Source organism: Hippocampus guttulatus, chromosome 10 (genome assembly GCF_054856545.1).
Source record: "Hippocampus guttulatus isolate MCC_2025c chromosome 10, RoL_Hgut_1.0, whole genome shotgun sequence".
Lineage (NCBI taxonomy): Eukaryota > Metazoa > Chordata > Actinopteri > Syngnathiformes > Syngnathidae > Hippocampus > Hippocampus guttulatus.
The window spans coordinates 11,848,047-11,865,094 of NC_141270.1; the positions used below are offsets into that span (position 1 = coordinate 11,848,047).

Genomic DNA, 17,048 nt, shown 5'->3' on the forward strand with positions numbered 1-17,048 from the left:
ACACACACACACACACACACCTGGGCCTCAAGAGGAGTACAAAGTAATGAAAAGTACACTGCAGCATGCTCTACCTTTAAGTCCCCAACAGGTAGCACAAACACAGGAAGACATCTCCCCCATCTAACTCCCTTTATCTCCTCCATGACCACATATGAGCAATAATTCCAATCTTTGCCTGCTCCTCCACTTTCCATCTTTCCTCCCACTTGCACAGGCCCTGGCTAAAGTTGCATATCATGTGGTCCATTAAGAATCCAGGCGGTGTGAAGCACTGAGACCAAAATATCCACAGCGCACTCTGTTTCTCTCACCAACTCATAGACTGAATGCCTCAGGGCAATATCACAATAAGCTCTCCTTGTCCCTGTCCCCCCCCCCGTGCAGTTCTATAATTCATCTTAATTGAGAAAAACAAGCAAGTAAAGGGGAGCGCTAGAAGGATGTAAAGTGCTGGTCACATGTCTCTGGTGATAAGGGAATTTGAGTACGTTTTCTATTTGGAAGGGGAAATGAAGAGAGTTCATTGCTTCCAAATATACTGACCTTTCAACACAGACTATTTTAATTCCCCCTCACCTGGCCCTCTGTCGTTCCACATTGGCAAAACGGAGGTACTTTTGAGATCATATAGACAGAAGTAAAAACAGATGAGGTTTAAATGTGCTCTTGAAAATATACCCTATGGAGTGGATGCTGTCATAGCAACTGTTTCATCAAAACTGTATCAAATCACTTCATGAAAAGAAGAGCAAAGAAAAAAAAACAGGGTTGGTTTCACTAGGAACCATTGGCCCCCTATTGAGATAATCCTTTGTATTTTCCTCATCCTTGTTCATCTGTTTGGCTTCTGATGAATATCATAGGCAGAATGCTCATGAAGGTTTGTAACTACTTTCCTGCTCTTTTCAAAAGAGTTTCTGTCAGCTCTTTTGAGATGTGAAAAAAAAATTTCAATTTGGCGCGTCAGGTTTCAACTTTTCAATAAGAAATAAGTCTCTGGATCGCTGGTCGATTGCCGTCTGTCTTATATTTCAGCATACTGTTGAACATTCGTGACTACATTTCTGACGTTCAATCAATAAAGAATAAATACATGAGGAGCAAGCGGGATTTACACACTGGCTGCTACTGCGCCGAGCATCTGCCACAATTCCATAAGTACACGTTTTGGAAAAAAAAAAAAATACAGTCCAAGTAGCGTTTGCTTGTATTTATTTATTTATTTTCCATCCACGCTTCAAAGCCTGCGCTATCTAGGGCATTGGTCAGCAGTTTTAATCAATTTTCAAAACACAGGAGCACTAAGGCAGCCAGGATTTCCCAGCAGGACTGTAGAGAGTGGACATTGCAATAATAATAATAACAACACAAAATCTAATCTGAATTATGCTCTAAAGAGATTAGGTCAGAATAATCCCCCAGAATAAACACAAATAGGAATGGAGGGTTGCCACTCCAAATACAGAGGAGAGCTCCACTACTTATGTGTGTATGCGTACTCTATATTGCGGCATTTGTGTCTGATTATTAGTGTGATAGTGGTGCTGATTGTACAATGGATTTCTGACCAGGCAGGAAACCACACTGAGTGTTCTAGTAGACATTAATATTGTTGAAAAGAGCCCTTAATTGAAATTCATTTTAGCCTATTCATCAAGCAAAACAAAAATGCATACAAGTTACTACAAACTAATGTATTCAATAAGTATAATCAGGGGTGGATGGTTTAATATAAGACTAGACATCCATAACATCCAATTTAGATTTAAAAAATATTGACTGGTCAATCAAGGAAGCTGCCGCGTCTCGCTCCACGCTTTAGCTACCGTACCATGGCAGTGCATTACCCAGCCGAGAGGAGAGGTTAAAAAGTGGATGGATATCTCAGTGCCAAACACACACACAAAAAAGACACTGCAACAAAAAATATCAATTCATAAAATCTGATCACAAATATGATACCATTTTACAATTCCGGGGATTAACAATGAAAGTGGTTTTAATATGTGATATCAATTTTTGACTAAAACAGCAGCTAGGACACATTCTTACACTGACATCAGTGTAACTGTCCACCCCAAAAATCAACGCTGCATTCGCCATGCATCTGTTCATGTCCCATTAACAAGTAGATTGCCTGCTAACTAACAGAATAAATGTGTAAACACACACAAATTCAAAGCAACATGTTTTTTTCCCTTTGTCATAAAAAATAAATAAACACTGTAGTGATATGTGGTCTTGATTCAGTATTGTTAAAATGTAAATGTATCTTAAGCTTTTTGCACAATACAGAATATACTATTAAGATGTGTCAACTACGCCTCTAATTCCTGCTGCTGCAAGCTAAATTATATAACCACAATTCCACAATTGCAACTTGCAAGGTTTGATTGATTCAATAGTCGCTGAAGTTGTGTGGTCAGGGTTCACGGATCAGCATGGACAAGGCCCGAGGAGACCTTAAGGTCACCGATTGCCTTTCTGCTGAGTCAGCTATTGTCCAGTATGCATGGCCGCACCACTTCATGTCTATTCAGAGTCTATTCAGCAGCATCAGCTAAGTGTAATAGAAAGAACCTGCACCATTGTCTGACGCAAAGTCTGTTTGAGCTGGGCTCACTTCATCTCCCAGTGAGTTCACAGAAACAGATAAGTCTCAAAGAATAGGGGCGGATTTACACGAGAAAAAAAAGAGACGTTAAACACATTCAGGTCAATTCCAGCTCTCTAACAACAAGCTGCTTGACTTCACTGGAGGATCATTGTAAAATGTCTCAAAAAAGAAGCGGAAAAGAGACTTCTCATCCATATACATGCCTGTTACTCTATAAACAGGTCATGCTAAGCCAGTTTATTTCAGTTCCCACTCATGGACAAAATTAGATGCATTAAAATATCAGAGTCCAGAAATGGCTGACCACAGATCAGCGACACTGCTAATAAGTTCACAATTCTCAAAGGGTTGTGCCAGTACATATAAGATCATGCACACAAGAAGGCCATATTACGCTTAAAAAAAGCCATCTGGAGGCTTCGGCAGAACTGTGAGCACAACTAAGTCGGAGTGCAATGGCGCTCTCGTTTAAAGCGCCTCCAAAGAGCCCCATTATTACTTTCCCAGAATGCAAATGTGCTACGGGGCAATTAGAGGTTGAGCCAATACCGGTGTAAGCCCATAAAAATCTGCCCTTCCATGATCACTCGGCCACATGACTTGTGGGCAAGACTGCAACACTGGCCTTTAAATGTGTCATAATTATGAGTCCACGCTTAAAATGAATGGTGGCGCTTTGTATTTCTTTCCCATGGGGCTGGATCCAAGCCATGCATATGTTAGTGTCAACGCTGCTAATGAACTAAATAAACTTGCAATCGTACTTGTTAGGCTGCCATAAGTGGCAGGTAAAGACAAGAAGCCTGCGGGGATAAGTGTCTTTTTTTTTTCAGATCTTACCCCATCAAGAGGCATTTAGGAAGGTTAGAGGGGGCTGCTATTTTGTTTGGAGAGACAGACGCCTTCATCCAGGATGTCTCAGTGTAATTACACGCTACAGAAGACATTCATTCCTGTCCTCTTCACAGAGAGAGATGAAAGAAAAGAAACGCAGGCATGCAATCAGTCCTTTTTCCTGAATGAGGGGTAGCCAAAGATAATAGAAGGACAAAAGGCTGGAGAGTGACTGTGAGATCTTTAAATACCTCTGTCTCTTGTTCACTTCCCTCTACTGTCTTTCATTATTCTTACAGTTTCCTGTTTGCCTCAAGATGTGTAACATGCGGTGATACTGTAAGGCCCCTTGCTGAGAGTTTTAAGATGGACAGATATTTACACGCGCCACAACAATGACCGTCGCTTGCAAAAAAGTATTCTGAGAGATGCTGTGAAGGAACGCATGTGAAACACAAAAGCTCACTTAGCTGTATGCACATTTGCAGGTATCCAAAGACGAATGAAGCGTAAATGGAAAATGACATGCATAAACACAGGCTATCGTGTTAAGTTCAACATGACGTCAGCCACGGGAAGTTGATCCCCGGAGATCTCCTCCAAAGCATATCTTCTGAGGTGCATAGGTCAGCTAAATTTGTTCAATAATGTCACCTAATAAAAAAGTTTCAAAAGCTGTTTTTTAAATGAATAAGAGGTGTGTTAGAAACTTTTCGTAAAGAAATATATCCAAACCAAAATACAATTTGTTGAGGACCAGAACGTCATGGATGAGGACCTAATTTCAGGAAAGCATGAATATGAGGCAGGTGTGCCCGGTAGTCCAGTGGTTAGCACGTCGGCTTCACAGTGCAGAGGTACCGGGTTCGATTCCAGCTCAGGCCTCCCTGTGTGGAGTTTGCATGTTCTCCCCGGGCCTGCGTGGGTTTTCTCCGGGTACTCCGGTTTCCTCCCACATTCCAAAAACATGCATGGCAGGCTGATTGGACGCTCTAAATTGTCCCTAGGTGTGAGTGTGGGCGTGGATGGTTGTTCGTCTCTGTGTGCCCTGCGATTGGCTGGCAACTGATTCAGGGTGTCCCCCGCCTACTGCCCGAAGACGGCTGGGATAGGCTCCAGCACCCCCCGCGACCCTAGTGAGGATCAAGCGGTTCGGAAAATGGATGGATGGATGGTGTGCAATTGAGTATTTTATTTTAAATGAACAAAAAGGCAAACAAGGTACTTGAATCGATCAAATATACTTCATCATCAGAAGTCCAAAATAACAAGTGACAATGTGACTGCTCACAATGCCATGAGCATCGGACAGTTCCTAGCAAAGAAGATTGGCATGCTGGAGCTGTCTCCCAAATACCCGACTTGATGATTTTTTTTCTCTTTCCTAAAATCTAAAATCCCAAAATGGCTGTAATGGCAGAGCTGCGGAAGATCCTGAAAGAATGTTTCTGGGAGTGCTTGAGATGGAAGGCCTGAAAAGTACTCTGAAGGGGAAACCTTGAAGTATGGATTTGAAATACACCTGTACATCCCCTGTGATATCGGTCTTGGAACTTTTCAGACACATCGTGTACTGGAGTTTTTTTTTGTTTGTTTGTTTTACTTGGACCAAACAAAGTATAAAATAGCACATTGTGGTTAATGGAGGTTGTGTACTGCATGATGGACTTTTTATTGGCAGGGTGTGGTAGCATCCTGGAGCCTTCGAACATCTAAGTTCCTGTGTGGCATCTGAGTCTAGAGGGAAAAAAAGAAACCATCCTGGAGTCTCGCTGTCAATGTGATGCTGCCAAGAAAGCTTTATAGACTCCAGGAGGTTCCTGTGCCAGACGGAGAAAAAGCTTATCATTGTTGATGCTGTAACTTTCGCGGGACAAAAGAAGCCAGCGACGTGTCGATACAATTTACTGATAGAGAACAAATTATCGGTGAAACGCTCCATTCCTTTTCATCTTTCTTCCCCTCTGGTTTTACTGCAGATCCCTTTGCTGCCAACCCTGCAGGACACTGTGTTCGCCTGTCTAACTGAGGTACAAAGGCCTCCAGGGAGAGGGCTACAAACGACCCATCTGCCAAGGAATCTGCCAGTCCGTCTGTCTGGCTCTCCACAGGTATGTCTGTCCCTGCACAAATCCATGTTGCATTTATTAAGTCATGGAAGAGGAGTGCTGGTGTTGGCTGCAGCGTGAAGGTTGAATCCGTAGACGGGCATTGCTCAGTGTTTAATGACCCACTATAACTACACCTATTCATCTCCCACATTACAGCGTTGAAATGCACTGGAAATGGTCCTCTGCCGAACATATTGCGTCATGTTCAATGATAGGTCTTCAGTGAGGCTTTTCCAGTGGCCTTCCATACATAATCCGCCCCGCTTTAAAAGTGCACGAAAAGAGCTAAACTTTAACTCATGTGACTACTGTTTAATGCCATTAGAATGAAAAAAAAGGCATAGCCACTGAAAGGCCTCCGAGGAACCAGTCAAACTGAAATAAGACTGTATTCATCCCTGATTTATAAACATGAGTACACCATTCATTAGCGATACATGTAATCTCTGTTTGCCACACACACGCACGCGCACACACACGCACACCTTACTGGCTCTCAACAGAAGCAGCCATCAGAGCAGAAACACGCAGTTAATGAACCCTCACCAGTCAGCATGGCTGTCCATCTGCTTTCATAATCCCCATTAACGGCTGGTTGTGGGTGCAACCCAATCAGCCAAAGGAACCACACACACACACACACACACACACACACACACACACACACACACACACACACACACACTTATACAGAAACAGTCATTTATAATATTTCCTATCAAGGTAAAGGTTGACTCTGTTTCAGTGCACAGGGTTGGGTGCTATAGGGCAAGGTGATGCCTGCTGATTTATCTACCATAATGCCCAGATGCCTTAGCTCAGCTCACTAGCTAATCTAAGCAGAGTGGCGGAGGGAGGTGAGCGTGAGGTCGGCTGCTGAGCCCATCTGGTCAGCAGCAGGTAAGAGGCTTGAAACATACACACACACTGACACATCTGATGTACACTCAAATCTAGCCTTAATTACATGCAGGTACTTCTGCCACATCAGGACAGACCTTTGTCCTGCTCCTTCACACACGGCACCCACTTTAAAACAATCCCGAGGTCATTACTCAGGTGGGTGTTTGTAGCATGTGTGATGCTCACCTGGCATGGAGGAATGAAGCAGGTGGATAAACAAAGTGCTCTCTTATGTGCAGTAATCTAAAAGCTTGAGAAAGCAGGAAAAATGTGCATATGTACTGTAGCTGATAGAGATTGGGAATGTGACGCTCCTCTAACCTAATGCAAAAACGGGAGTAATTCCTACGAAATATGGCTGGCTTCCCTTCAGCGTGCATTCATTGCGAACGCTTATACGCCCACAAAAATCAAGCCAAGAGCAGCCTGTCAGCTTGTGATTAAGACCTACATGCAAGCAAAGAAGAGTGTGTTTCGAGAAGCTCAAAAAAAAAAACTTGGAGAAGTATTAAGATTTAAGTACTGGAAGTGATGATGGAGGAAGAATTAAAGGGTAAGGAAGGCCAAAGCTTGTTTTTATTTACTGTCTTCCACTATTGCTGCTCCAAGAAACGTTGATGGCCGACCCAAGAGTTAGAAAATGTGTGCCATGTAAAAAAAGGACGAAACGCACAAAAGACTTTACTAAAGACTCAACTCTCAGATGCTGTTTCCTGTTAGGTGTGCTTTACAAACTTCCAAAACACATAGGCAACAAAAACTCCATGTGATTTAACAAGAGAAATACAAGTTTTGCTGGGGGAAAAGTAGCGGAGGCAAACAGAATTGCTCCCCCCCCCAGCTCACAGGTTATATGGTGACTTGCTGCGAGACGGAAAGTTGAGCTGGACAATAAATCTAACTTTAATTGTGATTTCGGCGTCTCTTGATCTTAAAACTTTATAAGTGAAGAAAAACAATAAATGTGCAGATTGGCCTAGTGCATTTGCAAGTTCCCGATGTGAAAGTAACGAATAGACGATATTGCTTGTGGCAATCGTGTAGCCTATGTGATTATGCCATCCCGCTTCAAACTGTTTGATGGCATATTGTTGGAGATTTAAGGCAAAACTAAACACACACATATAGAATTGCACACATTGTAGATTTAAACACAACACATGCTTAATTTTTAAAACATTGCTATTGCTAATGCTAACGTCAATGCAAAATCCCATTGACATGCTAAAACAAAATTAGGGAGTGACATTCCTAAAAAAAATTAATAAATCACACAAATGCTGTAGAAACAAAAATACACAGGTAACCTAACAAATACTCAAATGCACACATTGTTCTCATTCTGTAAAAAATGAATTATTTAAGAGTTGGGTTGCAACCTTCTTCTTACCTCATTGTATGTAAGTACTCCATAAATGTACGGCACCACACTGCCTAAGAGGGCAAGTGCAGACACAACAGAACAAGCTGGAACAAGTCTTTTTTTTAGTTGTTTTTGTTGTTGTTATTGCCATTATTTAAGTAATTTCCTCTTTTACTTTGTTACTAATTTATTTTTTTATCGTCCTTCCAAGTTATATTTAAAGTTGCGCTTTCAATGATTCAAGGTATTTTACTGTCCTCCAAATTTGAGGAAAAAGAAAAGATTATTTTTTCATACAGATACACATTTTCATTTAATATATGAAAATAAATACCTTACCTGGGGTCAAAACTTAATCATCCAGCCTAATCAGAAAGTGTACAAAAATAGCAAAAATAAAATTGATTAATTCAGAAAACATACAGCGACACAAATTGTGCTCAGCAGGGAAGGGTGTTGACAACATTTAAATGAAGGAACAAAAACAAAATCGCTCCAACGGACATAAAGATAATGAGAAAGTTATTACACACATTTATTTAGCAACCAAATCACTGGTTCTTCCGAAAAACATATCTTTTTTTCCATCCAAGCGCCGTCTGCTGGATCTGGTGAAGCACTGCACAACTTACCCACGATGTGCATCTGTGACGTATTGCTTTTGACCAAACTCCGCGATTTAGGTGCAGCCTTGTGACCTCTGAATAAGTGGCCAATTAATGCTCCATTATTGACAGGCACACTGAGCAATGGAGCAACACGGTGCTTTAACTCCACCACAATCACCACACTAAATATCACCACAACGCACCGTTGACATGCAGTCAATCAGGGAAGCCCACCCACAAACTTTAAGTATCATTCAACTTTGATTTAAAAAATCTAACTGGGAGGGGAGGCATCGGAGGGAACTACAAGTTATTTAAAAGTCAGGCTGTTGCCACACGCGAGCACGCACACTCGCACACACACACATAAACATACACACGGACACACACGCAAGCACATACAGAGAAGGATCCTCTCAGCTGAATATGTGCACTCATATGCTCAGTGTGGCCATCACTCCGGGGAGGTCCGTGTGTCATTCTGCTACTTTGGACACACCAGCTGCTCAGTGTGCGCTCGCAGTGTTAGTAGCCCCTTCCCACCTCACAGGGGGGTGTCACCCACATCCACTTCCACACATGACAAAGCTCTCCCCTGACATCCATGTCTTACCGACCCAAGGAGACTCAAACACCCGACACATTCAGCAGCTCCCTGGGGGCAGCTGGGACCCTAATAAGCGTTAACACTCACAGAAATGGAATTCTTCATGGTGCTTTTTAAAGAGCGATTCCCAAACTCTGAGAGAGAGCTGACTGGCGAAAAAAAAGAAAAAAAATGATGGTGTGACACTGATATGGATGACAGAGATCGTTATATGTGGGACTTTAAAGCTATAAATGTGCCCCTGATGAAAGAGGGAAGGAAGTGGAAGAGGAAATGGGGATGAGCGGAGGCAATTTATTAATGTAGAGGTAGTGGAATGTAGCTTTCAGTGTTGGATTCAAACGATGGGAGTTCAACAAAAATACATCAGCATGCTTATGCGATTCCCGTCTGCGTTTCTAATGCGGCACATTTGCTATCCTACATCGGTATCTTATTAACATGCTTTAAGCAGAGTTTCTCTCTGGTTAAGCCAAGACTCCTGACACACTTGCATACAAACAGGCACAAACACGAGCATTAACAGATTGACTTTGGCCTAAGCTCAGAGTGAACTTGGCTCCAACTGCTTCTTGAAGACAAAAAAGCTTCTGCTAAGAAGATAAGACGAAATCTGCATGGCCTGAAAGAACTTCTCGGTTGGGGACACATGCCGAGTGCTGGACCGCAAGACCGGCCAATCAAGTGCTGACAGTGCCTCTGATCTATGGATCTCACCGAGGTTGTATGTGCGTGTGTGTCTATGTGTGTGTCCATCTCTAAGAAGGGGGTTGCTCAGGATCAGGCATGGCCCCCTGTAGTGAGTCCTTATCCTATTGGTCACGATGCTCTGAGTACTGCTGAGATCTCAGATGAAAATTCCTGCACTCACTCCAATGCACCAGCAGGTATCCCAAATTAATACATGGGTGGTTCTCCAAAGGTATAGTCCAGGAGTCCAGGACATGAGAGCACAAAAATTAACTTGTTCAAAAGTATGTGAAAATGATTTCTTCTTCAAATCCAACCTTCCTGCAGTTTACTAAAAAGAGTTCCCTCAGCCCTTTGTTTGCAGGAGATTCTCCAATGTTGCGGTCTACTCCATTGTTTCACATCAGTGTACTTGCTACCTACCTGAGCACCAAGCACTGAGCAACTAAATAAAAATGATTTCTTTCAAGGTCGGAAACGGTGGCAAAGATGTTCGCCAGCAGTTTAACTGGTCGCACACAGCTTTTGTTGTCACCAGGAAAGAAAAAACTGAAATCTGGCAATTGATTGGAAAGGGAAGAAAATATTGACTCTCAAAGTGTATCCAGCTGTACCATGCTTTCTGAGAACCACCCATGTACAAATTGGACTTCTTCAAAAGAGTCTTGCTTTCATGTGCAGAAGTCATAACTTGGATTTTATACAGATGGTGTATTGTACATAATGTATTGTATTGTATGTACAGTGTATTGTACATAATAATATTTTAGCTTAGGCATGCTGATGTGGTCAGATCCTGTGCTTGAGTGGGTTATGCAATGCGCATCATCAAGAATCTCGCACACACGCACACACACACACACACACGCACACACACAGGTTAGCATTGCTCGAGGGGTACTTCTGAATGAGTTCTGAGTATGTGTGTGTTCTCCTGTCGCCCCCTTCACCCCACACAAAAGGGCATAAAAAGCCCTACGAAGTCTACTATTCATCTGAAGTACAATGGAACCCCACAGAGGTTTTCTTCCCATTTCCCCGCCTGCCCCACCCATCTCCCCCCCACAGGCAGGATAGACGGGCAGTGGGGGATCCTGTCATGCCGGCCCAGCAGCAACTCAGTTCCCATCTGCCACCAAAACTTCCCCCGAACAATTCATCCGCCCAACTCCTCTCTACTCAATTGGCTGTCCAAGAATTGCATCCAACTTTTTCTTTTTTTTAATTTCCCAAGATACCATATTAAAAATATTTCTGCAATCGAAACATGAATGCATGCACTTGAGTTCCTGGATGAAATTGAAACATTCCAGCATTGTACAAAACCTATACACGAAAGCACAGAGTTGCAACAGACCATTTGCTATGAAATGAAGACACTTTCAAATGAATTCCTCAACATTTTTGTTTAAATTAAGTTAGGAATATCATTCGAATGGAGTTACCAATCTAAATTGATCGATATAGCGTTTCAGGGAAGGGAATAATGACCATTATTCACATCCAGTTTGTCCAGCTTTCTGAAATGCCCGTTTTCATCTCACTCTTCTGTCAATTCTTCATTGTCAGCGTCCTACTCCATTTACCTAGCTCCTTTGCTCCATCTACAGAGCCCTTGCTATTTGCGGCAGATTTATGGTCCGCCCTTACATGCACAATATTGGCAAAGCATTAAACATGTCCACTCTTATACCGTGAGCTCTCTCCATCGATAAGAGCCTTAATAAAAACATCTCTCTGGAGGATTTGTGGATATGTCTTTTTAACTTTCTGCTCCGCACCTGCCCCCCCAAAAAATGATTAGAACCTTCTACAGCCTAAACTTCTGGTTCTTCTGATGCTCTGTAAACTCTAATGCTGCTCTTTTTCACCTTCATCTCCTCCTCACGCTCTCATTCTTCAGTCGGTGCCAGAGGTTTAATGATGCTTGAATGGCACTGCTCTGGAAATTCCTTCTCTCATGAAGGATATTTAAAAGCCAAACCCTGAGATATCAATCTATCTTTCTGTGTCTCTCATTTATTCATCCCCTATCCATCTGCTTGTTCTGATTCTGCCGTTTCCGCTGGATGGCCTCATGTTCTTCGCTTTAACTTGCATATTTAAATCCTCCATAGGTCATACAATTTAGAAAACGGGTTTTAGGAAAAACAAAACAAAAAAAAATTAAAAAGGAAAGAAAAACATCTACAGTATGTTAAACTGTCAACATGGTTGAGGTTCAATTTGCTCCTTTTTCGGATTTTCAAAACTATGACATCAAATAATTCTTCCCCATTGAAATGATTTGACAATCACACCATCCCCCACCCAAAAAAATTAAGAAAAAAATTACGCCACAGGTTTGTACTGTATGTCCACATCATAATAACATTTGCTCTCCACATAACCTGCGAACTGAAAATACGAGCGCAAAACAATTGTACCGAATCTATTGTCTTTCCTTGCTCTTCTGGGGTCTATTGACAGCTGCCAAACCCGATAAATGCCACATACCGCCAGCAACTGATACCGTCCTACACTTGCTAGGAAAACAATGTGAATTGATGGTGACTGGATGTTGTAATGCATGCTGCTGCCATTTAGCGAGGGGATCTGAATCATACTCGTATCTCAATACACAAAAAAAAAAAGAATTAAATGACTGCTCATATCTCAAAAAGCTCTTAAGTCATGGCACTCATATCTCAAGGCACCACTGTGTTGTGTGATACCCCCAGTGAGTCACTAGTGGATCTCAGTTCTGACAGTACAGAAGGATTTACTCGACCAGAGTGGCTGGCTGCTTTATATGTAGCCAATTATCACCAAAGGTTTGTGTTATTTTGTTTCAACATCTTACTTTTTACACTTGTGTGGTAGATAATTAAAATAAAAACCTTGGTTGTACAGTTAATAAAAGTTTTATGATGGCAACAGACCCATGCAGGGCTGATTTTTTATTTTATTTTCATAATTTCCTGCGGGATGAATCAGTTCCAAATGTGAGCATATTGGAAGTAGACCAGCTTCCTGAAATGGATTGTCTTCCACCTTGGAGTTCTTTTGTGGCATGCTCACATCCTCTGGGTGTAATTGGCATACTTGTTAGAAGAGCCACTTTTTCATCTTGTCTTTAAAAGCCTTTCGTTCCTCTCAAATCCTTCACAAACCCCCGTAGCCCCCCGGGTCAGTTACGCCGATGATAGCTAAGCTAAGCAGCTGTTGCCCTCCCACTTCTTGCTCCTTTGCTGTCCACAATGTGAGCATCATAAGCACATTTTTAAATATTAACAAAGACCACTTTGCACATATGAATAATACAGCAGAGAGGCCAGTGGCTGGCCAGCGATCCCATCCACTGCCGCCTGACGGCCATAAAACTAATGCATTGCTCCAGGACACAACATGCCCATGTCTCTCATGCTGACAGGACAGGCATGACAACCCATTCTGGTTCAAGCTTGGCCCAAAGAGATCCTTCTCTTATTTTAGTCCCCAAAAGTCCTGTGTCACCTGTTAGAGTGAGCGCCACTAGCTCTTCAATTATAAAACTGTTTCACAGACACTTTAAACTCATTGGACGTATGCCATTGGTGTTATTTTCCACTGAAGCAAAAGTGACATGCTCAGGGTCAAAATGGAGAAACCTCAAGCACAGGATCAACTTTTTCAGAACACAGTATAGTAAAGCCTACATTTAAACCAATATATACTGTGGATATTGAAGGTGTTTCTTTATTTGTAATTATGTATATGTGTCAATCACATAATCCAAAGCACATTCCCAACAACATTAAAGCATTTTCAAAAATGTCTAGCACCTTGTTCAGATGGTTGAAGCTGTTCAAAACAATGAAGATTACCACACTTAACAACAGTGTACACGCAGACCTACAAGGGAGTGTGTGACATGGTACGCACTCCAATTTTCAAGACGTAACGGCTTCTTTGATACGCTTGTCTTTTCTCTACTTCTACCTTGACCTCCCAGTCCGGACTGGGTATGCTGACAATTCCTCCCTCCCCCACTGTAAAGGGTCATCTCTACATTTAATTGTGATGTGTTGCAAACATTGTATAACCACACATCCCTCTTGCTAGCTCAGTATATCTAATAAAGTCAGGGATAATGATACCACACAAGTTACTTCAGGTAATTCATGAGTATGTCAACACTGAGAGCTTACTGCAGTACTGTGAGCCATCCAGCCAGAGAGCGACACAAGAGGCAGAGGAGTAATATACACAGATGTGTCCCATCGTGCATTTCACTAAATATATTGATGGCTCATCCTCTCAGAGACACAAACTCAGCTATTGCCAGGCCGTGTCCCCTCCTACTAACACTTCTCCCCTTACAGGACCTCACTGCAATACTCCTCCTAGTTCATGTCAACATTTCGCATGCAATCATTTTTGAACAGACTACAATTTTAATAAATGTAAGCTGCTTTTCTGATCCGCATGTTTGGGGAATAATACAATGTGTGTTCTGTGCATTCCAGGAAGAGGTCAGTCAGGGAAATAACTACAGATCATGAGAGACAAGTGTGTCCTATTCCTTGTGTCATTTAAGCCAAAAGTAAACTTTTGTATTTGCTGCAGTGGTCATTTAGCAAATCTTCTATAAACATTATTGTTTTGTGTATGTGTGTGTTTATGCAGAGTTTAAGCCAAACCACAAATATCCGTCTTGTGTTTCAAGATGACATAAACAAGGGAGGAACAACCAGGTTTCTAAACTGCACTGATGGTCATTGTCACCTCAGTGTCCAAGTCCCATTAGCTCACCCGCAGTGACCTGGCCTTTGTGCCAAGTCAAGCATTCCCATGTGAGCTGGCTGCTGTGTGGAACAATCCAACACTCACTTCTAATAATGCAGCTATAACGATGTACGAGCTGCTAAGTGAATTAAAAGCTACTTAACCTACACATACAGCCAATATTCGTATTTTTTTATATTCATTGATGTATTTTTTGTAATGGCCAACAATGAAAAGGAAAAACAAAGCAGTTGCTCTGTATTTTACAGCGCACCTCAATTAATCCATTTACTCAAGGTGAGTTAGTTATTATGCTCTAAGTAGAAGAAACAACGGGTTCGTACAAAGTACAAGGCTTTTCAGTCCAACTGGACTCCAAAAGAAATCTTGGAAAGGGGGTTATTCTGCTACCTATTTAATTTAGAATACTGCGGGAATAACAGCACAATACGGTGTGAAAACGTTTACATGCGTCATTGTGTGCAAGTCTAAAAGTAAAGGACACCAAATACTGTAGACCTCGTGTGGTTTTGGTACTTACCAGTATCACACATGACATAACTCCCGACCAGGAGCAAAAGCACAATCGGACCGTAAGCTTGTCCACGCCGCATCCGAAAAGCGAGCATCATTTCCGCTTAGACTGCTGCGAGGCGTCCCAGGGTGCGCACACGCGTGGGTTGGCCACACCGAGTGTCTCTTGTCCAGAAAAGAGTTGTAGGGGAATATCAAACAGAGTCCAATCCCACCATGAAGTGACAGTAAACGCATCCGCTTAAACCGCTACAATAAACACGTAACGGCGTGCATTCCCTCCAGGATATAACTTGGACAAAAAAAAAAAAAAACGATAGCAATGCAAAATGGAAATATTCCCAGCAGTTTTCGTGTTCTGGTGCGATTAGATTGACAGCCACAAAAGACACCTTCAAGAAAGTCACTAAAAAGTTTGACCGCGACTGAGTGATAAACTGATGCTCAATAGAAGATGTTGCAGACGAAACAAAACAAACAAAAGCATTCGTTAAAATAATAATTTAAAAAAAAGATATATAAAAAAATACTCGCTCCGACAAGATCGAGGTGTTGCCAGATAGCCCTGTTCAACGCAGACTGTACTGCCGAGTCTGCTGGAGGCACTCTGGACTTGTTTCCGGTCCTCCAGGTGTAAACAAGAAGACCCAAGGAACAACACAAGCCGGACTAGCAGCCTCCGCCTAGCCAATCACGTTGCAACCTCCTCCTCCTCCTCCTCCTCCTCCTCTTCATCACACTGATGACTGAACAAGTGAATGGAAGTTCAGAGCAAGCGACGGAAAAATAGATTGCAGAGGAGCAAGAGAGAAAACCTGGATCCACTCAGGATTCACCAGGCTCACCTATCTATCTATCTATCTATCTATCTATCTATCTATCTATCTATCTATCTATCTATCTATCTATCTATCTATCTATCTATCTATCTACACTTCGTGGTCCTGCAGCCTTGATCAATCATAAATCATCCGACTCCTTATTCTCTGTCAATCCACTCCTCTCCATCACAAACGTACCCCCAGTGGCCACAAGGGAGCACCCTTTCATTAATGAGCCTACCCGTGAGGTATCTGACAATTCTCTTGGCGTTATTCAGTGCCAATCATATATGATGGGAGTTCGTGGTATTCAATGTGGACATCACTCGGATATTGAATTGGAAGAGCAGTTCAATTCACACGACAAGGAAGAATAATTTATAGAAGTGCACATGATTGTGAGAAGAATTTATTTCAGCCTGGAGGCTGTATGTCATGAATGCTGATGATTGTACAAGTAGTTTCAGGAGTAATTTATATCAAATATTTTTAAGAAGACAGTGAGCTTTTTTTTATTTATTCATTAAAAATTCAACTTGAATCTTGTAGGACAGACATAGATGTACACGATTTTTAGACGCCTATATCTAAATAAAGTTGACATGAAAGCTTTTTGTACATGTTATGCAACATTTCTAGGTAGCAGAGTTATTTTTGTGTTCATGAACATGCTCTAGCATTTTCTTCCCAATGCAGTAACGTTGGAAAAGACAAAGTACCGGTAGATACATCATATGTACATTTAGAAAATGACAGTTGGCAATTGTGTAATTGCCAACTGTTTTGAACCATTTCCACAACACTGTAGAGGCTGTTACCTTTGCAACATTAGCCTGAATATATTTTTAAACATGGGACCAAAATTGGACAACAAAAACAAAAAAAGAAAGAGAGAAAAAAACTGAGCTTATGTTCCAACCACTCTCCAAAACGTTGCGAAAACCCATTTAACTATTGAATTATTTATTTTGGCTTAATCCTGATCATTAGTGAAAACAGCTCTGTTCCATGTTCACCGACTTTGGCACTGATGCAGGGAAATAAAAATTGCGTTGAGTCCACAGTCCAAAAACTGCAAATCGCTGACTACACGGTGTTAGACAGCCGTGCTTGGAGCCAATTCGAAAAGTTCAGGGAATTTGCCACCACAAGAAGCAACGGTTGTTCATCAGACTGACACCCCGGAAGTAATAACAAACAGGAATGTTGGA

The 17,048-nt window shown here is 41.9% G+C and overlaps 1 protein-coding gene across 3 annotated transcripts in view; it reads right to left on the bottom strand.

Moving 5' to 3' along the window:
- unc5b (unc-5 netrin receptor B) overlaps positions 1-15,698 on the bottom strand; it is a 50,136-nt gene extending 34,438 nt beyond the window's left edge. For all 3 annotated transcript variants that reach the window (XM_086122361.1, XM_086122359.1, XM_086122360.1), the window contains exon 1: positions 15,024-15,698. In XM_086122361.1, coding sequence (XP_085978487.1) covers positions 15,024-15,114 — 91 coding nt within the window. In that variant the 5' untranslated portion in view covers positions 15,115-15,698. The remainder of the gene's footprint in view (positions 1-15,023) is intronic.
- Positions 15,699-17,048: the final 1,350 nt, after the last annotated feature.